Source organism: Pseudopipra pipra, chromosome 9 (genome assembly GCF_036250125.1).
Source record: "Pseudopipra pipra isolate bDixPip1 chromosome 9, bDixPip1.hap1, whole genome shotgun sequence".
Lineage (NCBI taxonomy): Eukaryota > Metazoa > Chordata > Aves > Passeriformes > Pipridae > Pseudopipra > Pseudopipra pipra.
In genome coordinates, this window is record NC_087557.1 from 26,465,252 (window position 1) to 26,487,481 (window position 22,230).

A 22,230-nucleotide genomic window follows, 5' to 3' on the forward strand; every position below is an offset into this window, starting at 1 on the left:
AACAAATTGGCTCTGTGGAGAAGGAATGGGTAGGGGACAAGATGCCAGGGCACCCTCTGCATGATGACTCTGTGCTCCCTGGGCCAGAGAACATGCTGGAGCAGGGGAGAAAAGGCTCCAGAGCACCAGCTGGGCTGCTGCCCACTCTCCTGTCTCCAAACCCATCCTTGGTGGTGGTGGCTCCTGGGAAACATCTTGGCCACTGCCCAATCGCTCCAGTGCATTGCAGGGCAAAACCACTGCAGATTCCCCTGGGCTCCTGCTGCCCTCTGCACAACCATCTGCCCAGAGCCCCTCCCTTCCCCATTCCCTACCAGACCCAAGCCACAGGGCAGAGCCTTGACCTCTCCCTCCAAGTGAGAGGACGCTGCTCTTCATGCCCAGCTGCCTCAGCCTCCCAGCCCTGATGCAAACCAGAGCAACCCAGGGGCTGGCTCCCAGAAGAGGGATTAGGAGCAGGAAGAGGAGCATGAGCTGTCTCAGGGCCTCAGGGGCAAGCAAAGGCATGTCTCATGATCTTGGGCAGACTGGAATGCTAGGAGGGAGGGGGCCAGGATGTGTCCCTCCCTCCCAAAAACCTCTCCCTGGGCTCCTGTGTGGGAGAGATCCTGGTTTTTTGGGCTGCTGTCAGAGGTCTGTGCCCGGGAGAGGCTCTCACTAGCCACAAGCCTGCTTCGTGCCACAAGCCTGCTTCAAGCAGAACTGTCACTGAAACATTCCCCAAACTTTTTCCCTTTGCTCACACTTTCAAGGGAAGGGGCAGGAAGGGTGCACTGAGAGCAGAGCCAGCCCGCCCTGGGCAGGTGCTGTGCACGCTCCCAGAGCCGCTCTGCCAAAGGAAACACAAACATCCTACCCAAAGAAAGCACTTTTCATCGGCAACACAGGTTCCCATTTTTGCACAGGGCTGGTCTGTTCCGAGCAGTTTTCCCCACCGCTCCACCGGGCTGAGCAAGAGCCCGGCCGAGCTTTCCGGACTGGGCTTTGGCCAGAGCCGCCCTTCCTGCCCCATGTTAGATCCACCAAAACCAGTCAACGTGACCACGTCCGGCACCTGGAGAGGATTTAGGCTGGCCTGATGTGAGACACCCTGGAGTTAAAGGGGCTTAGTCAGCCTCAGAGTCCCTCCCACACTTGGGGTGGCAGCTGGGGGTAGTAAATCTTGGGATGTGGCACTTGGGGTTGTAGGACCCTGGAGATTTGAGACCTAGAGGTTGTGGGACTCTCCTTCTCCTTACTTCTGGCAAGTGGAATTTTGGCCAAACCTGACTGTCTCTAGCCCTGAAAAGGCGAGCACCCCCCATAACCTAGAAAGAGCTGTTGGAGGGAAATTCCAGTGTCATGGAGTGATGCAGCTTATGAAATAGTCCAGGACAACATAAGTAGGTTGTTAAAAAAAAAAAAAAAAAAAAAAAAGAGAGAAAGAGAAGGGGGGAAAAAAGGGTAAGTGTTTCTTTGGCCTAAAGTTTGGGAAGACCTGAGGAGGAGACAGGAATCAGAGCAGAAAGAGGGAGTGAGAAGGAACACAAGGGCACTTGGACGCACATCACTCATGGAATAAATAGCTCCGGGTATTTTATACCTGCCCTCCGTGGCAGGCGGGGAAAGGAGCAGCCGGGGCTCCTCATCCTGCTCCTCCGCGCCCATCAAAGCGCTGCCGCCGCGGCAGAGCCGGCGGTGCCCCTGGCAGGGCTGCCCTCCGAGGATGGAGCTCAGCCCGAGCTCAGCCCGCCCGGCCGCCGGCGGGAGCAAAGTCCGCGGGGGCAAACGCAGGGCCGGCACTCCAGGAACAAAGCGGCCTTTCACGGCAGCGGCTTGGCCAAAGGAGCCGGGGAATATTCCTGTCCAAGGGCTTCCAAACGGCTCCCAGCTTTGATCCCGGGCACAGGGTGGGTTGTTGGCGTTTTTTCTTTCCTTCTCTGTGTTGATCTTATTTTTTTTTTTCCTTCCTACTTCAAGGCATAATTTTTGTGAGTGTCTATAATTTCTAAGTGAAATTTCTTGCTGCTCCAGGACGAAAAACCTTCTGCTGGGAGCAAGGTGCAGGCACTGCATGGCCCTTTCCCCTATCATGTCTTTCCCCCATGGAGCGAAGCTTCAGCTGCCATTTCTGCCAGGAATTTTGGGTGCAGCACCAGAGTGTATGACCCCTACCACCCCTCTGAGGCCACAGCACTCCTCTTTTGTACCCAGGTGTCCTCCCAAAGAGAGAAGCCCCTCCTCCCAGGCCCACTAGAGGTGCAGGTGCCCATCATTATCATTTTTGACTCAGAGGCTGGTTTCTGAACATGTCTGATAAATCCCAGCCTCACTCAGTGGGGGAAATCGAAATAGCTCCACAGTTGTGCACTTTCTTTCCCAAACCATGCCCTTTCCAGGGGACCTGAGGGCTTGCACACTCAGGTGGCCTTTCAGGCCTCTCAGGTGGTGAGGACAAACATCCTCCTCCTGACCAGCTCCCACACCTGCTGGCTTCCAACTGGTTCATCTGGCACTCGTCTAAAATCTGCTCCCCCTTCCTAAATGCAGAGGGAGGGGGATGCACCAACCCACCCCCACCAGCTGAAGCCGTGCCAAGTGCAGGGCTCCCCCCTCCTGCAGCACAGGGAATGGTTCCCCACAGACCCATACACCCACACGGTGTGGGGCACACCTGACACCCCTGGCAAGGCAGGCCAAGCCTCCCCTGCCCACTGCCCACATCCCAAAGATTTTTAGGCAGCTGGAAACACAGCTTCACTGCTGCCAGCCTCCAGTGCAGGGATGGGAGGAGACATGGAATGGAGAAATGGAGTCAGCCCCGAGAGGTCACCGCTGCCCTGTGAGCTGGCGGCCAAGGGTTTAAAGCCACCCCCCTCCTTTTCCTCCTTTTCCTCCTTCTCCTCCTCCTCCTGGTCCCGCCAGCCGCCTTCTGACGGATGTTGCCTTTGGACCGGACCCTCTCGCAGCCCAGCTGCCGAAAAAATGCTGCGGTGAGCCCCGAGCGCCCGTGGGCCATCTGGAATCCATCACTGTCTGTGCACAGGGACACCGGCCAAACCCTGCTCCTGCCTGCTGCCGGCACCACTTGGCTTTCCAGGGGAGCACCTGCGGGTGCCAAGGGGTCTCCCCACTTCCCAGGACTGGCATCCACATGGAGACCCCGCTGTGCCGCCAGCAGTGGCTGGGAACGGGAGCAGCCACCCCACAACCCCATGGGAACCCCAAACCACAGTGGCTGATGGGGGCCAGCCCCATGCTGGGGGAATGCTGCTTTTCTTTTTTCCCCCTGCCAAGTTATGGGTTGGTATCTCCAGAGTATGGAGGGGCCACGGAGGATGCTCCTTGCCAGCCCTGATGTGCTGGGCCATGCAGCAGGGCTGCAGGTGCCACAGGGCATTTTCTGGCCCTTCCACTGCATTCCCAGAAATCCCTTCAGCCCTCTCCATGAGACTCAACACCGTTTGGGGCTCATCCCCCTCTCCATGAGCAGCAAATGCCCCATCAGGCAAACAGACCCCAAAGGAGCATCATCCCCCTGTTTCCATGGGTGCAGCATCTGCCCAAAATGTCACTGGTGTTCATCCCTTGGGCTATCTGCACATCAGGATAAGCCACTCCTGGAGCTCCACCAGCGCCTGGCCAGAGCACCCCTGCAGGTCTGTGGCAGTTCTGATGGAGCTCCAGCCTCATTCCCCAGAGAGGAGAAATTGGGGAAGGATGGGCTGGTTGCCCTGAATCTGGGATGTGACCGCACACACGTGTGCCTGCCTTTCCCCTGTGCAGGAAGGCCCCAGCAGGCAGGCAGAAAAAGGAATGCCAGCCCAGCCTCAACTGCAATCTCACAGCAGATTAAACTGCCAAACCCCAGAGACCCCCCAAAATTCAAATTCTGTCTCCCAATCAACTGATCTCATTCCTGTTCCAGCACCTGCTCCTCCACCACAAGGACAGAGAAGCAGGGCTGGAACGTGTGCATCCCACGAGCAGGAGAGGTTTTCCTGGGTGCTGGGTGGGAGATTTAACAAAAAACAGAAAGTCTTACAGCACTGGCTGTATGAGCAGCACTGGCCTGACTCCTGCAGCTGGAGATTTTCCTGGGGAAAAGTGAGGCCTTCATCCAGCTGCAAAACAGATGGGTGGGCTGCCCAGGCATCACTGCGCAGGCAGGGCAGGGGCTCAGCTGCTCCATGGCTCTGGTCCACCAGCATCCCCTTGCATTTGGAGGCTGACATCCCCAGAAAGAGTTTTCCATCTTGTAACAGCATCTGCACCCCCATAGGTTTCTTCTGGATGTTGTTGCATCCAGCTGAAAGGTTTGGGAACAAGGCGGGGGCGGGCGGGGAATTCCTCTTAGCCCAAAGTACTTAATGGCTAAAGCAACCGGGAAAGTCAGCACATGGAAATGCAAGGGCTGAGGAGACAGGGAGGGGTAAAAGGACCTGCTTTCCTCCTCATCCTCTTACCATCCTCATCTTATTAGCAGTGAGAGGGAATGTGGGCAGTGGTGGGGAGCAGTGTGGCCCCCCTGCCCCAGACGAGCATCCCCCACTGCTACGGGAATGTGCATCCCTGAGGAGCCCCATGGACAAATCCGAGGGTACCAGCAGGGTTAAGGAGCACCCTAATTAATGACAGCTCCAAAATTAACAAGCTGGCCCCACCATCCACATCAACTTCTACAAAGTCAGGTGATGGCAGGAGGGAGGTAACAGGAGCCCATTTGCTTGTAAGATCACAGGGAAGTGGCCCAGGGTGGCAGAGCAGCGAGCTGGGGCTGGAAACTTTTAAAATCCCACTTTAATCTTCTCCTTTTCGTCTCCAGCAAAGTAGCTGTGGCCGTCAGAGGATGAGGATGGGGAGGAAATGCCGCCCTGTTTGCAGAAGGTGCCTGTGCTGCCTCAGTCTGTTTTTCTTGGGGACTGATTGAAACTGTTCAAAGATCCTCAGCACAGCCAGCGGGGTGGAGAGCAGGAGTCAGGGCCAGGGAATGCCGGCCCCAGTGAGGTCCCACTTCAGGTGTCAGCCTGTAAAGCCAAAAATCACAGCTGAGGGTCAGGGAAAGGCACTGCCCTGGCACCAGTGCTGAGAGGGAGCGGGTTCGAGGGATGCAGGAGCATGGGAAGAAGTCCCAGCACCAGCTCAGCTCCAAGCTGTCAGAACAGTGCTGCATGTGGATGGCAATTCCTGGGAACTGCCTCCTCCCAGGAATGCTGTTCCTGCAATTTTAAGTCATGAACCCCTGCAACATCCATCTTTTCAGGGTCCTGGATCCATCCCTCACTCTTCCGTGTTGGAGGCGAAGGCAGAGCCCAAGGGCCTGCTTCATTCCCCAGCCAGCAGTTCCAGGGGAGCCACCTGCATCCAGCAGAGTTTTAGGAGGGTCCACTGCACAGTGCCCATAGGGACAGCACTGCTAAAGAGAAACTGAGACAGGAAACAGGAGAAGATGTGCAACCCCCTGGGTTGTGCCTGAGGTGTCAGGATCCGGCCCCAGAAATGCCACGTGCTCAGGAGCCCAGTGAGGGGACAGCTGCTGCAGAAAAGAGCCAGCTTAGGGGGTTGGCTTCTGGCTCAGTCCCAGGGACTCAGGCTGGGAGATTAAAGGCAGTGAGCTGGGCTCATTTATCAGGGAATGCAACCTTCTGCTGCCAGTGATCTGGGAGGGCAGCACCTTTCCCAGAGACCTTCTCCTCCAGGATTAATAGAGGTTGCCAGAGCAAAGCTCAGACTTATTCCTAGACCAGCAAGACCCATGTCCTCACTTACAGCAGCAGGGGTGGCTTGGTCATACACTCTAAAACAACCCAAGGGAAAACCTGCTGGGATGCTGTCCCACAGTGTGCTGCTTACAGAGCCTCCCAGAAGCCAGTTTTGGGGCAAATCCAGCCTTTTATTAAAGAGGAAGAGCCAACTGCTGACCAGAGAGGAATCTGCAGCCACCAGGCCCACGGGTTTAGCCCATCCTCCCCTGCATCCCTCCCTGCTGGAACCCAGCGCCCTTGCACAGGGGCAAACCAGAAATGTTTATTTATATGCCTGTATTAGAAATAGAAGAAGATGCTAAAACCAGCAGCCATGGTGCAACTCCAACTTTCAAGCAGTTCCCCCTTGAAGGACCTCAGAGCCCAATGAAGCTGTAACGAGTTAAATATTGTCTGACTCAATGCCTCGGGTGAGCGCCAGGGAGAGCCAGGGATGCTCCCAATGAGATGTGGGGGAGGAGGGCACTCTCCCAGCCTGACCCTCGTGAGTTCAGTGGCAGCCCTGCACACCGGAGCTCTCCAAGCAGTGACATGGGAGAGCACCCCGCTTCTAGAGAGGTTCCCACCCCATGGCACCCCCACCCCCGGCACACAGCACCCCGTGGGATGCTCCCGCCTCACCGCTGACCCTCCTCACGCCGATTTAACCCCCGTGTCACGCTGCCCTCCCACGCCAGGCCATCCCTGGAAGCCTCCTGCCACGCCGAGGTCGAGGGCAGGGTCAGCAGGAATGAGCCACCAGCAGTGATGCTCCGTGCCCAAGCTCAGGGAAGGCTCTTCAGGGGAGCCCTGTGACGCGGGCACAGCTTAGTGGGATTAGTGGGCAGACGGACGTGACTGCGAGGCAGTCGCCTGGTGCTAATTAAAGAAGGGATATATTTAGGCACCCGGTTATCCCCTGCATTTCACTTATTTTTAGCTCCCAGGCTGCCAAGCCGGGGTGGCACATGGGGAAGGGCACGGACGCAGGGCAGGATGGATCCATCCCCTGCCAGTGGCTGGACGGGTGGAAGGGAGGTCACGGCCTCATGTCCTGGCCAGCACTGAGCCCCTGTGGGAAGAAAACCTCTGTCCACACTGGCTGCAAAGGAGGAAAAAGCTTTATTTTTTCCCCAAAAGGGTGGGAAAATGAGTTTCAGGGAGCAGTAGGAGCAGCCCTGCTCAGCCCCTGCCCCAGGTCCATCCACAAGCCTTTGCCACGACCCTGACCCCCATATTCAAGGCTGAAAAGGGCCCTTTTTGGCATCACCCAGCAAAAAGCACAGCTGTGCCCAGGGAAGAGCAGCTCCCCCATCCTCAGAGACACATTCTTTCACAGTGGCACTGGCCTGGCAGCAATGCTACTGGTCCCCATCCCTTGTGTTGCTCCCAAGCTGTCCCTCAGCACAAAAAGGAGTGTGTTCCTGGCACATGGCTGAGCCCTGTCCATGTGGGCCATCATCAGGTGTGGAGCTTCCTCGGGTCTTAAATACACTGAAGAGAGTGGAGAAACAGCAGGTAGAACAGAGCCCAGCATCCCCCCTCCAGCCCTCCTGGGCCAGGACAGCCCATTAGTCCCATTCATTTCCCTCTTTGCTTCATTCCCACAAGCACTCTGGAGTTTTATACTTTGGGGTTTAGCTTTTCCTCCCCCTTTCCAGTGTGAAATATTGATCAGGTCACTGCTAAGCTTACCTCCCCCCACCTCCCAAAGCCTCCTGGCTGCCATGCTTCCCTGGTGGAGCAAAGGGTGGGATGGGGAAGTAAATGTAAATTAACGACCCAGGGTGTTGAAACCCAGCCGAAAGTCAGGCTGCTCTAAGAAGGTTTCGCAGCAGGGAAGGTTTGGTTTGAGGGCATTTTTGGAGCCCAACAGCATGCAGAGGTGGCCAAATTCCCTCCTTCAGTGGCCCATCAGGTAAAGCCTCTCCCAGAGCAGTAAGGCTGGGCAGTTTGGACTGTGACTCAATACATTCGAGCTGGCAAAAACATCCCAAGTTTATTTATTTATTTGAATCCTTTTGACTCCAGGAGCAGGTGTCCTGCACCCTCCTGACTGCAGGGAGTAGCAGGGCCATGTGGGGCCATGGGCTCCCATCACCCGGGCTGCAGCTCGCCCCGGTTCCCTGCTGCCCATCAGAATTAGGCAGCCCGTTTGAGCGGGTTTACGATAATCATCAAATAACTCGTTCATTGACAGCGTGTCAGGCTGAGAAGACTGACTGAGCCCTCGTTTGCTGATTGCTAATTAGCTTAACATTCCTAATCCCTCATTAGTGACTATGAAGTAAGCTCTGAAATATGAGGTCAGCCCTAATCAGCGTTTAAAATATAAAGCTCACTAGCAAGTGATGGAGGCGGGAGAGGGGGTGGCTGCAGGCCAGCCCTGAGGGTTTCCATGGTCAGAGGGAATGAGGCTGCACAGGGCAGAGCCGGATATGAAGGGTTAAGCCCTGTGGAGCCGCAGACATCTGCACATCCCCCCAGATCTCAGCCCCTGCACTCAGTTCACATCCTTGATGCACATGAGGCACAGGCAGCAACATGTCGGGTGCAATGCACGCATGAGGTGCCCCAGGTTCCTGTCTGGTCCCTGGTGCATCCAACAGCAATTCCAGCTGCTGCTTCTATTCAGGGCAGGCTGTCAACAGTGGGGGACCAAGCACCCGTGCAGATTGCTTTGGCTTTCTCCATTGTTCCCCTCTTCGAAATTCCAGGTTAACTGCAGGCAGCCTATCTGTTGGCATCGGGACTTTGCCTGGAGACTCACTCACACCCTCTGATCCTGGGGGAAGGAGTCAAATATCAGTGTTGGCAGGGGCGCTGAAGCGTGCTGGGTTGCCCACGTGCATGCCACCATTTGAGAGGAAAATGGCCCTTATTTGTTGTGGCTTATTCCTTTGGAAGAATAAACTGCTGCCGACTAAGAGTAATTTATTCCTAGCCAGGGGAACCTCTGTAGGAGGGCTGTGGACGTTAAACTTAACCCTAATTAAACTCCAGCTAGTAAGTCTTTAAAAAGGAAGGGGGAAAAAAAAGTACGTTTCCATGAAGACGTAATTTGAAAATCCCTTGCTGCCACATCCCTGCTCGCCCCAACAGGAAGGACCAAGAAGACGATGCTCTGGACTTGGGCTGCAGGGCACAGCCAGCTCCTGCTCCAAGCCAGGTCCCTGCACGGCGGCCGAGGCAGGGAGCCTTTGCCGTGCCAGACAGGCCGTTTTGTTCAACGCTGCAGGAGAGGCAGCAGTGTCCTTTCAGAGCGCTCCCGTCCCCGCGGGCCGTGCGGTCCCTCCCCGCGTGGGCAGGAGCATCTCTCGTCCCCGGGCCGGCGTCAGCGATGACGCCCAGCGACGCGGCGAGCGGCTGCCGGCGGGGGCTCCGCAAATCTCCCGCGGACGGAGCTCTGCCTCGCCCCCGATTTCTGCTCGGCAGCTCCTCCGGAGCACGGAGACATGGGATATTTTGAGCATCCTTGGCAGCGGCGAATGAGGATGAGTCCAATCCCCCCCAGACATGAATGTCTCCCCAGCGCTATTTCCAAGGACAGGAATAGCCTCTGAAGGCTTTTCCACGTGGAGAGGGCACACCTGCAAATGTTACAAGCAAAGGGCTGTTTCTGGAAAGGTTTTGGGAGGTGCATCATGAGGGCAGCCTAAATAAGTGGGTGCACAAGGGGGCACCTGCTGCCTCATGCCATTTGGCTGATCCAAGCCAATCCATACCGGTGCCACCAGCAGCCCCTGCCCTTCGGATTTTATTGTGCACCCAATTCCTACACCCTTCAGACACGGTATTTAGTTGTGGGCAGTCACATCATCTTGCTCAGCCAAATTTCATGCCTTACATGTTTTTACTCCTTTAATAAGAACCGAGAATCAGGACCCTGCGTTGGCAGGGACACGGCACACTATATACTTATGGACTTGGTGGAGGATGGCAAATTTTGGGCTTGAGTTTCAGAGTGGGAAGCTTTGGCTTACCCACACACCGGGCCTTTGGAGCAGAAAATCCCAAAGAGCCTGGCAGAGTTACTGCAATACCCAGACGTTCCACGGGACATTTTGTGCCCCATCCAGCAGCCGGCTGAGGAGGCGAGTTGGAGGCACAGCCACTCCTGGCACTGAGGGAAAGTGAGGGGAAACCAAAACAAGAGACAGACACGAGTTTGGATTTATGTAAAAAAAAAAAAAAAAAAATTATTTATTTTGGAGGAGGATTTGAACATCGACATGCAGGTACAACATGAATAAAAATTATTGCACCGCTATTATGTGGCAATTGTTCAAGTTTCTAAAAACACAGAAATTCCACACTTTCTCTTATCTAGCTAAGTGCTGAGTGACACGGCTTGGCAGAGCCCAGCGCAGGAGGTGCTCTCACAGCCACCTGGATATGGTAATCGAACACAACGTAAACACACACTTCTGTCAAATCTTCTACTAGAAGTACAGAATTATCCTTCACATCCAGTAAGAGAAAACCAGAGAAAGACTTAATCCTCCCCTCTTCAGAAGAAAAAGAAAAAAAAAAAATTTAAAAAAAAAAATACTCCAAATCACACCTTAATGCAAGTGTGGCAAACAAACCCACTGGTCACTCCTACCCCTTCCCCACAAGCGCTCTTTAGTACAGCAGCAGCCAAAGGCCTCTGACATTCGGACCAGGAGTGGCCGGAACAATGCTAAAGTCTAATATTTACAATAAATATCATCCATTTCTCTTAGTTTGCAACAGTAAGAGACAAAGGGAAAAATAACACTGAAATGAGGCACGGGGCAGGGATGGGCCAGCTGGATGCAGGAGCAGAGAGGAGCTGCAGAGGCTGAACCAGCTATCCCTACATGGATGAGGAGCAGGAGACACATCCAAGCTGACAGAAGAGGGAAACAAAGCGGGAAAGCAGCATATTTGGATGGTGACACGCACGGCTCATTCACCAAACACACACCTCACGCTCGTGACTTCCACCTTCCACCTGCCTGACTCAGGGTTCCCTACGGAGGCCGAAGTCTGGGCTTGCCAAGAGCTTCCCTCGGACACTGCGGGTCTGAGTCGATGCTGGGAACACGCTCTCGCTCCTCACACACAGCTCTTCCAGCATCTTGTTCTTCCCCCATGCATTTTTCGAGTTTATTTGAGAAGGCATTGAAGGAATTTGTAGCAGAGCAAGGAGTAAAGTCTTGGCGTATCTACCTGGCTTATTATCAAAATTTAAAAGGCTTTTTTCCCAGACTTTCTGCTAAGGTGCGCCATATAAATTTGACAGAAGGTGGAACTGGGACGATGGGGCACCTGGCACATGGAGGGAAACTACAAGACTGACCAGGAGTAGGGGATACAGGGCTTCACTAGGATGCTTTCCTGGCAATGCTGTTTGGCTTTGGCTTCCAAAAAACCAGGGATTGTTAATTGCACTGTTCACTTCCTGTACCGTAGCTACAAAAGAGGCAAGGAAACACACACCTCACCTCTTCTCTGGCCAACGTAGGCAAAAGCAGCAAGAGCTGTGACATAGCAAGGGGCTTCACTCCTCTTTTTATGCCTAAGAAAGGAAGCACTTGCTGCCAAGGCAGGGAGTCAGCAGCTTACAGCTGGTACCATCCCATCCCTGCCAGAGTGGGATGAGCCAGGTTACCCAGCCTGGCTCATCCCGTGCTAACCTCCTAGGAGCAGTGGTTGGTTTTCCCCTTGGGTTTTCTAAACACAGAAGGAAACAGGGGACCTGCTACCCAGGGAACAGCCAGGTTGGACCATGTCCTTACACAACTCTGAGCTCCCTCCTTAATTTACACAGACACTTCCATCTCACCAAGGTCAGGTGCTCTCAGAGATCAGCCTGAGGCTTGTCTTTATAATTACCACAGACTCAGGATGCCAAATCCATTTTTCACTACTCCTGTCCATGCCATAACATCCTGCACTGTTTCTCAGCAATTTTTTAGTAGATCAACTCATCAGGGAGAAAACCAGCCAGGTAAGTACCAGATCCTGCCAAGTCTGTTCTTAACTTGCTATTGCTCCAAACCAGCACTGAATGATGCTCACCACCAAGAGCGCTTTGAGAGGATGGAGACACCCAGGACCCTGACCAGGCAGTGGAAATACTGTGGTTTATAATTGCAAACCAAGTGTATACGAGCAGCCTATGAATTCCAAGGAAAAAGAGCAGACAGACAGCACAGCAGGCTCTGCTCTCAACACCATCACAGCAAAGTTTATTAACGTGTTACCTGGGAGCACTGAGGCTTTGGTTAGTGTAGTAGCAACACCATACATGTTCACACAGACTCATGGAGTAAACACTCATTTAAACATGTTAAAGAAAAAAAGCCCAAATCAAACCAAACCTTGGTCCAGAAATGAAATTCAAGCAGCCAAAATCAAATATATAACGGGGGGAAGCAGCGGCTACACAGAAAGAAGCAGGGTGAGATTTCAGAGATTTTTTTTGTGAGCTGTGGATTAAATTGAAATCAAGTTGAGAGATATGGAGAAAATATATTCCTATATAAAAACATATTTGCATTTAGGGAAAACGAATCAAAACTTCAAGTTCAGAAAAAGCCAAGACACTGAAGGAAGCAGCAGCGTAAGGAAATCAGATCAACAGAGTGGGTTTTAGCTTGGAATACTGTTGCACAGTCATTCTGCTTCTAAGCCAGTGAGCAGGATACTACCCCTCATGGGTGATCTGCAGGGAGATACACTCAGACAAGACTAGAATACAAGCTGAGCACAATCTGGGACAAATGATGGGAGTGTTCATCGAGAGGAACTTTTAACTGGATGAAGAAATGGCTTACAGTGCTATAGGTATCACCACTCAACACATTTATTGGTGCATTATTATTGACCTAATCCTCAGCAAGGAGCACTGTTACCCAGAGTCGGTCACACTTAAAGCAAAGCCATGTCTAAACCTAAGAGCAAAGAGTAAGTTTCTAATGGAAAGCGACCTCAGCAGTGGCAATGATCTAGCTATCAAAGCTGAAATCTGAAAATATCACATGTGGTTTGAAGTCTGCTTGCAGCTTGTCCACAGAACTTGAGGAGTCCAAACTCTTCACGAGTTCGATTGTTTTTAAAACGGGCAGATTCAGAAAACCCAGCAAGTTTCCCAAGCCCCAATTCAGAAATGTTAAGGAACACCTTAAAATCCCTACCTACTTAGACTCACCAAGAGAAGGAAAAGTCTCCAAAGGCCGTTTATCATCGAGATAACTTTCCCCGAGACACACTGGAGAACACATGACTACAAATTTCTCTACTTTAAAACCAACCTACAGGCACCCCTTTCCTGGGGTCACTTACTCCAAGGCAGGGCAAGTTATGAATTGAAGCCAGAGAAAGGAAGATAAAACATCACTAAAATTTTAAAAACAGAGGGAAAAGTTGCCATGTGTCCTATAAAGGATAAGTAAAAACAATCCCCCAACAAGCCAGCTTATGGATTGGAGATTTCTCTTTCTGATAATTCCATTGAAAAATACTCTTACTTGTTTTCAAGAGAAGACAGGGATCTCTCCCTCTGTCCAGCCTCTCCAGCCAATTCCTTGTCTCCATATCCTCTAAGGACACAGGACCGTGGAGACACACAAAGAGGTCATACTTGCACCAAAGAGGGTCTGTAGTTTCAGAGTAACTTCTAGACAAGAGAGCAGTTTCTTATTCTTGTCAAAGGACATCAGATTGTAAAACTGAAGCAAAAACTTGATATTTTTGAATTTCAATGGAATTTCAAAGAGAATGCTGAAAAGCAGAAATTTGAAAACAAGCTGCCTTTTTTGTACTCAGAATTTTGAGGATCTCAAATAAATGCAGGATTAGAGGGAAGATCACACCAGGTCCTAAAATCAGGCAAAACAGAAGGTCTGGAAGGGGAAAAAAAAATAAAAATAAACAAACTGTTTCTTAAGCCCTGCTTTAAAGATACCCTGTTCTAAAGAGACCTCAAACAGCAAGCATTACTGTGTACAAAAATAGAATAGCAAGGATGAAAAAAACACAAAAAACAGTATGAAAAAAACCCTCCCAAAAATAGATGTACACAAGTTCTATTTTATATTAGTGTATATTACAAAATTCAAACATGCAGTCTCTATCTTGAATGCAGAATGCTCCAGTCCATGAGTACCAGTGATGCTGCTATGTTTTCTTTACAGCATCGTCATGTGACAGGGGAAAGTCTTGTATTTTTAACTGATTTCCAACCTCTTTGCTTTTTGCCTGTGCCAGAGTCCCTTCTTTACAGGGCCTCGTGCTGCCATCTGGCAGAGGAGAGGCTTTCAGCGCTGCTTGTCCAAGAGCATGAGACAGCTCTTTCGATGGAGTGATTTTGCAGCTACCTGCCAACGCTTCAGATGCTTTAGCACCGCAAGAAGTTGCCTCCTTTTTGACCACCACAGGACATGTTGCCTCCTTTTTGGCCACCACAGGACACGTTGCCTCCCAGGGCTTTGCTGAGTGTAAGGACTCTGAGCAGGACCCGCTCCTCGTGGTCAGACCGTCTGTGCTAGATAGTTTGGCTTTCTCTTGGCATTCTCCTACTTGTGAAATCTCCTGCCTTTTTTGTTTCAAATCTCTCTCTTCTTTACAGGAAGCACCCAAATCCTTTCTCTTTTCCACCTCTCCAGAACCAGACATACTGAGCTTCAACGGGCCTAACACGCTCTGAGCCAGGGGCACCAACTGAGACACGGAGAGTGCGCGTTCGATGGCTCCGGGGATGAGGAGTGTGGAGGATGCGGGTCCCGCTGGGCTCGTTTTCCTGGAGGTCAAAGCACTCTCTGCCTGGGATGAGTTGGGCTGCTGCTTTTCAGTACCAGGACTTCTTTGGGACATTTCGCTGGCGCTTCCAGGAGACAGGAATGAGGTGCTGTGCTGTTCTGCAGGCTGCAGCGTCTCCTTGTGACCCTTCTCGCCACGGTCTGGGGGACTCACCGAGACAGGAGTGCTCGTGTTTGCTGGGCACCACGAGGAAAGTGCCAGCAGAGGTTTGGAATCCTGTTTTTTCTGACTGCTTTCTGTTAGCACAGGGTCTTTCAGGTCAAGTTTACCACAGGAGGCCCCAGAAGAATCACTTTCTTCAAGTTCCAGGAGTTTGATAGACGGGTACCGTACATGTTCTGTACCATCTACTGTTTTTTGAGTACCTGTAGTTCTCCCTAGGTCTTTGATTGCTTCAGAAGAGCTGTCTTTTGGACCAAAACAGTCAAAAGTTTTGTTTTCTGGCAATTTATGTTCCTTTGCAGTTGTTTCTGATTTTAGGAATGGCTTTTCTGAATTAGCTAATTTTTCTGGAGAAGTTCTTGACAGGAGCTCTGATGGGGAAGGCTGCACACTGACTTGCAGAGGCTCTGAAACAGGCTTGGCCTGTTGAGTATTTCCCTTCTGCAAGTCTTCTGTACCTTTTGGATCTTCAGGTAGAAAAGCATCATCTTCAATACTATCCTTGCTTTCCAATTTAGATGAGAACTTATTATCCTCATTAAAAGAATCTGAGCCTTGGTCTCCACTGCCATGGGGCTTGTCCAGCCTTCTCCCATCCTGACTATCTTCTGAACCATCATCCGTTTCATCTTCAGAAGAATCCACTTCCCTGATGGCCTCTTGCTTTTGCAGAGACTCCCTCCTCTCCACCCTGTCCTGTCGGATGGCGCCCAACTTCCGTGAACCCGGCTTCTGCAGCATCCCTTTCTCTGCCAGCCCAAGTTTGCCACCTGTTGTCTCATTGGCAGATTCCTGCAAGCTCTGGAGACTGGGATCCCGCTGCAACATCTCCTTCTTAAATTCAGAGTGAGAGATATCCAAGCTGTGCTTACGTGAGGAGCCCAGCTTCTTCTCAGAGGAGGACAGCGAGGCAGCCAGCTTCTCGGCCGACTGCACTCTCTTCAGCAAAGGAGACCGAGGGGGCTCCGCGCTTTTGGGGCGAGAAATTTGTCTCACCAGTGGTGGAGAGGAGTGTAGTTTTACTGGGAAAGACTGAATAATACTGGAGCTGCCAACTGAGTGTCCTGGTAGAGGAGATGGGGAGCGCTGCGGTGATGTGGACTGTGGGGTTGGTGATGGAGTGTGAGCCAGTGGTGACAGAGGGATGTTTCCTGCAGATTTACGCCTTGGAGATCTGTACTGCCTTTGGAGCTTTGGTGCTAGTCCATGCAGAGAGCTGGGGCGGATGTGTCCAGAGCTGGCTGGAGAATTGGGAACACTGGAACTGGGAGAGCTGCTCTGGGAAGAATTGCCACCAACTTAAAAGAAAAAAAAAACAAAACAAATGAAAAAATACTAGACGATTAATATATATTTGGCCATTAAAACAAGTTATTGCAAGTAAGATATGAAAGTCAAGGCACAATGCCATGTTACTCCAAAGGCCAGCAGTAATATTGCAAGGTAACATTGCCAGGTTTCTGATGGAAATTCACATTATTAGCACCCAACACCAGAGCAGAGTAAGAAACACTCAGCTATCAGAACACTTTTCTGAAAAAAAAAAAACTTTGAGCAGACAAACCACGTGTTTCATTGCTATTCTCCAGATGTAAATCCTTTTATTCCAGCAGCTGATTCAATTTTCAAATATGACTCTGCGACGCTGTTTTGATTTCTTTTCTCTGAACATAGGAAATGTGTCAAACTGATATGAAAAGATTGCAACTTACAATACACATTTGCATCAAAGTGAAAGGATGCTCTAGTACAGCAAATGCATTCTTAAAAGGATGTATGGATTTTCATTTTTAAATGAATCAATGAACGAGAATACATCCATCCTTAAGGTAATCGAAATCACAGCTGTCATTTACTTCACAGAGACCTACTACCTGCTGCTGTGTATTTTATTTCCAAAATTAATCAATCAGCAAAAGTTTTCTCCAAGCTTTTTTTTCTGTTTGACTAGATTTTTTTGGCTTTGTTTGTTTTTGTTTGTTTTTTTTTTACCTGAGTGTACAGACTCGGGAGTGGATCTGTAGCTCTGGGTTGGTGAGCGAGGAGACAGGTTGTGAGTGGGAGAGCCAGGCACACTTTCTCCAGAGGACAGAGACCGGTTCAGTGACGATAAACTCCGGCTGGTGTGAAGTAACGATGCTTGTTTAGTGATCTTCCTCAACAGAGAACTCTTCTTCTTACTGTGGAAGAGCATTCAAATGGTGTTTACAAGCCCAAATGATTTATTTACCTTTATTAGCACATTTCAGTCAATTTTATGTCACAGTTACAGAGAAAAAAAAATAAATAAAAGAAAAACTAAAGGATGTCCCTGCTGATACACATTATCTGCAAATGGATTTGAGAAGATCCCTCTTACATTATCTTGGTTACCCTTTCCCTTTGACAGAGAAACATCAAAACGAACCTTTCCTGACCATCCTTTGTTTTGCTTTTCTTGTTCCTACGAGCCATCTTGGATTTGTAGCTGGCTTTTCGAGCTGGACCAACTTTGATGGACGTGTTCTCAAATGGTGTGGTGGAGATGGACACTTTATTTCCACTCTGTTAGATACAAGACACAGAGACATTGCTTAAAATGTGGTTATTTGAAGCAGATCTGCAGGCTAAGCAGGTAGGCTGCTAGTTCAGTGCTGCCTGCCATTTTGAAATCCTTTGTCAAACTCCATTTTTCCTCTCAGCATTTCCACCTACCATTTATTAAGGAATTGCTGAGAGAGAGCCCTCGTTAGTCAGGCTTTCACAAATGATTAGCTCAGACCCCAGCTGGTAGGTAAAGCTTCCCAGGGCAGACAGAACACAGCATCTGACCTCTCCCATTGAGATCCCAAATGACTCAATTTAATACTTGTAATACTTGGAAACTTGAACAAAGTGATATTCTGTCACCAATCCTATTCCCAGTGCTCTGACTGATGGCAGATGTGAACATATCAGGCATCTATCATGATGAATCTGCAACACAGAGCATGGCTTGTCTCATTCATCTTAAAAAAAAAATAATCCTGATTGCTCCTCTATTTGCAATCCCAAACTCTTCTGTCTCTTAGAATAGTCCAGAACTTTAGGGTTTTTCCTCTGTAAATGGATTCTGCTCAGAGGAGGTATCAAACACAAGACTAACCATTACAAAGCTGCTCTTAAGTACCATCAGGTGCTGTGTACACACTTGTATTTCAGATAATGCCAATTACCTACCTATGGCATATGAAACAAGCTGGCTCACATTTTCAAAAATGTGACAGTGCTGAGCTCCCTACCTTCAGAATCAGCTCCACCACTTCCGTGTGCACCAGCCCATGGACTGGCTCCCCGTTGACGTGGGTTATCAGATCCCCTTCCCGCAGACCCGCCTCGTTCGCCGGGCCACCTTCCTCCACGTGCTGGCAACGAGAAGGGGATGACTGATTTGAGAAGGGGAACGAGCAAGATTGCTGGCCCAGATCAGACTCAAAGCCCACCCATCCATCTCACCTCCTGCTGCAGCCAGTGCCAGCTGCTTCAAGGAAGTGTGAGAGAAACCACTGACTGGCACAGCCGAGCACAAAACCCTGTGCTCTTCCACTCCTCCCCCAGCATCCTGCAAGTCTTCCCCTGATCCAAGGCAGACAGGATGGTTAAGCTGATCAAGAGACCAGCTCTTCCCAAAGCAGAAGGCTTAACACACTTTAAAAAGTTTTTAGCACTTACAAATGTTAACTAGATACTCTAGATTTACAGACAAACATTCAATCTTTTTCAATTTCTTTGCCATCCCAAATCCAGCATCCTTCCATGTACATGCTGGAATCCAAGGTGGCCAACAGATTTTTAACAAAGACTCTGTGCCATGTGTTTAAGGTGCCTATATTGCATCTCTTGCTAAACAGAGTTTCTTTTTCCACTTTCCATCCTTTATTAACCTATCCAACACCAGATCTTTTCCCCTGTGAACACACTGTCTTTCCCCTGTTGCTGATCAGAAAGGTAAACCTCCTTCACCATGAGGAGACAGATGTGCTGGAGAATGCAGCAACTCTCCCTCTAGCCAGAAAAGACTCCAAATTAATATCTTGGTAAACTCAGCATTTTTCAAGGAAAGCAAGAGAGGGGCAAGGGAAAAAAAATGCAGCCTCAGGTTATATCTCTAGGCAAGAATGAGTGTTAAAAAATGACCAAAGCGTATGAAGTCCAAATTGTCTGATGAATACAGAAATACAAGGAACAGAATGGGCCACTTTTACCCTTACTGCATTCTCCCTAACTACACAATCCTAACAACACTGCTTCGGGGAATGGATCATTCCAAGAAGTCATCTATGTTAATAAAAAAGGAACACAGAGATCAAGTACCAGAAGTAATGGGAGGGAAGCGATACAGCCATGGAAACCAGACCTTTTAGCACAGCTCACAACTAAGCCAAGAGCTAAATCCCATGGCAATCAGCATAGCAGCAGTGATGCTTTAAGGCTTGTAATCAATTCCAAGCGACTGCTTGGAAAACCCCAGCAGACTGAACCGATCAGAAGCAGGTTATAATCACTAGCACGAGCCTGAATAAATTAGGCACAACGGGCCCTCATGCCACAACCCCCAATAAAGAGAAAGAGGTATGTACACAGAAACATGCTTTAAAGTATGTGCTGCAGGTGAAAGGTGGTGGATTCATGTAACCAGGGAAAAAAGAAGGAAAGAAAGGTTGCTGTGGTTCTGTGATGGGCTTGAAAACTCCTACAGGAAAACCCAAAACGCCGTTATTTTTTCATTTATTTACAAAGGGTTTCCCCCACCCCAAAAGGACAACTTCGGGTGTGAATAAGGAGAGGGAAAACAGAGTGGCAAAATACAATTTACAAAGCTAAATCCCACAACCTTGGCTAGACGCACTTCTGGCCCCAAGGGTACTCTTTTCAGAAAAGCAGAGACATACCCAGACCATGTGATGCACAGTGTAGATATCACTGTCACCCATATAGACGCGAATGGCGCGGAGAGTGAAACCGTATTTCTTTCCAGCCCGATGGATGATGATTGGTGGTTTCAGGTTTGCGATAGCAGGAGAAAAGTCGCGGCTGGGTGAGGAGTCCCTCGAAGATGGGTTGGAGGATAGAGAATGAGGTGACATTGGGCTGGCCAATGGAGAACACGTGTGGTGATCTACAGTGATGACACAAAGGTGGGCAAAAATTAGGAAACCAGGCCTCCGAAAGAGAGAAAATTCTTGTTAGAGAACAGCTAAGAAACCATCTCTCCCAATGCTCTTAAAAGCTTGTGGTTTCTTCACCAGAGCTGGGTTTGTCTGCAGCTTCATCTCATTCATGCTTCATAATATAAAAATGGGCAGAGCTTTCAAAAAGGCACATTTGGAGATATATATTTAATACAGCAGCACTGCTCAAACAGGATTATGGTTGGGTCACAGTGTTTATTACTTCTCTTGCTGGGATTTACAACCCACCATAAGCATTTGCCATAGGCAAAACCTCAGAACACTCTGTTTCCAGGTTATGACATAATATCCTCCAACAAAAGATCAGACATCTCTAGATCTTGGTGCAAGTTACACACTGGTGCTGAGATAAATCCAAATCAGTTTGTATTAACATTAAAAAAAAAATCAATAGACAATCAGACAACAACTACTAGACAGTTTTGGCAGTGTTTTAAATTCACAGGGGCAAGAATATTTAACCCTAAAAAATTAGCAACTGCAGGGACTTTGCTGCTGAAAAACAACATCACAAGTGTATTTTAGAGTGAGTTTCCCAAACGAACAGCTGTGGGCTGAACCATCAGATAAACTATCTGACTCTGCTTGCTGCTGGAACAACATCCACATTTTAAAATACAAAGCAAATACAAAACTCTCATTTTAAAGTGAAGCTGGTCAACATCAGTAAAATAAACCCAAAGAGCAGGAATATTAAATGCAGCTGTAGAAGGGTAATCTCTAATCCATTAAGAAACACCTGCTGAATCGCCCAGCACATATTTACCTGGCAGATGAGAGCAGCTCTGGAGGAACCTTTGCTGGGTGATTAAATACACATTTTAGAGATTTTCACGAGGGAGTTTGTAGTTTGCAAAGCAACCGATGCCTAAACCACAAGAAATGTGATGTGCATCACCACGAGGGTGCCAAGAGCAGGTGCATCCCTGCCTCCAGCTCTCTGGCTGAGAGAGGCATGTTCTGCCAGCAGGTTCTGCTCAGTTGGCCCACTATTCCCTGTTCCCATCTAGGCAGGAACAGGTACAGCCCTGGAAATACAGCATGGTCTTATCCTCTGGAAAGAGGGACAAAGTCCCTGTGGGGCGAGCCTCCTCCTGCTGAACCAGTCTGTTGTAGCTCAGTATGATTAAGCTGTTCTCTAGGAGTTACCACCTGGCTTTGGGAATTGTAAAGGTCTGGCTCTGCTTGTAGACAGAGCCAGGCCAACAATGTAAGTGGTTCAGCTTTGACTCAGTGAGTTATTTACACTATTCAACTCTTGAACACTCAATCTCAAATAGGTTATCTGGAGTTTCTGATACCTCCCAGTGCATGCACCAGAAATGCACCAAACACATTTTGTTCCTGCCATAGTTTGCATGTGACACCCCCCCCCAAAAATAGTACCTTGAGGGTTAAAATCATTCTGTGTCCATATACCTCCTTGCTGCAGCAAGCACCAAGAGACCAGCTCGGAGCCAATTTAAACAAAACCAGGGAAATAACAGGGCCCAGCTGCCATTTGCAGAAGCTGCAGTCAGACCACACACACAACACTCCTGTCTGTGGCACAGCAGTGCTCATCAACCTGCGAGCAGTAAAAGTTAGATCTCTCCCCTCCAGCCAGGCAAGGCATTATTCCAGGAGAGCGAAGGGGGAGGATCTGTCTGCAGACCTTTTGTTTAGTGCTTGCAGATTCTGACAATGCCTCACTCAAGGCATTTCTTACCTGAGGGAATCAGGAGAGACAAGGCAGTAGCGGATGCTGATTTAATCACTTTATTGACAGGTCTCGAGGTACGTTTCTCCCCTGATTCCCCAGAGAGCAACCTGTGTCGTGCCCGCCGCACTGCCAAATCGCTGATGGCTTTTGGAGTGGTAAAGTCTGGGCCTTCATTGCTATTACTGCGAGCTCGTGGATCAGAGAAATCTGCAGTGCTCCCAGCTACAGTTTAAATTAAAACAGATTAGAACCACAGGGAATTCCTAACAGTCTATTCCCCTACAGGCAAAATACATTAAATCAAAGTCATGTTTACATGAAGTCCAAGAGTAAATTTTCCTAAGAAGAAACCCCAGGGCTTGAATTTTTATTTACAGAAATGGTGTTATTCCAAACACAGAAAATTAGCGGCTTCTATTCTGTGGAAAAGCTCGCTAATGAAATCACATTGCTCAGTGGCAGTTCCATGAATCCTAAAGCTGTGGTGCAGTTCCACATGCCATTTCAATGGGATCGTTCACAGATGAAAACAGGTTTATGGAAAGTGCTCCATTTTTACAACCAGCAAGAACTGTCAATCTTTAAGTTAAAACTGCCTGTAATATAAAAGCCAGGTTTTACTGGAGCTGCACATAAAAAATCC

The 22,230-nt window shown here is 49.5% G+C and overlaps 1 protein-coding gene across 12 annotated transcripts in view; it reads right to left on the reverse strand.

Annotated features, from left to right (window-relative positions):
* Positions 1–9,906: 9,906 nt before the first annotated feature.
* MAST2 (microtubule associated serine/threonine kinase 2) overlaps positions 9,907–22,230 on the reverse strand; it is a 192,289-nt gene continuing 179,965 nt past the window's right edge. For all 12 annotated transcript variants that reach the window (XM_064665343.1, XM_064665345.1, XM_064665342.1 and 9 more), the window contains 6 exons: positions 21,594–21,809; positions 19,586–19,812; positions 17,936–18,058; positions 17,083–17,219; positions 16,668–16,855; positions 9,907–15,973 (listed from right to left, as the gene is read on the reverse strand). In XM_064665343.1, the coding sequence (XP_064521413.1) occupies positions 13,872–15,973; positions 16,668–16,855; positions 17,083–17,219; positions 17,936–18,058; positions 19,586–19,812; positions 21,594–21,809 (2,993 nt within the window). In that variant the 3' untranslated portion in view covers positions 9,907–13,871. The remainder of the gene's footprint in view (positions 15,974–16,667; positions 16,856–17,082; positions 17,220–17,935; positions 18,059–19,585; positions 19,813–21,593; positions 21,810–22,230) is intronic.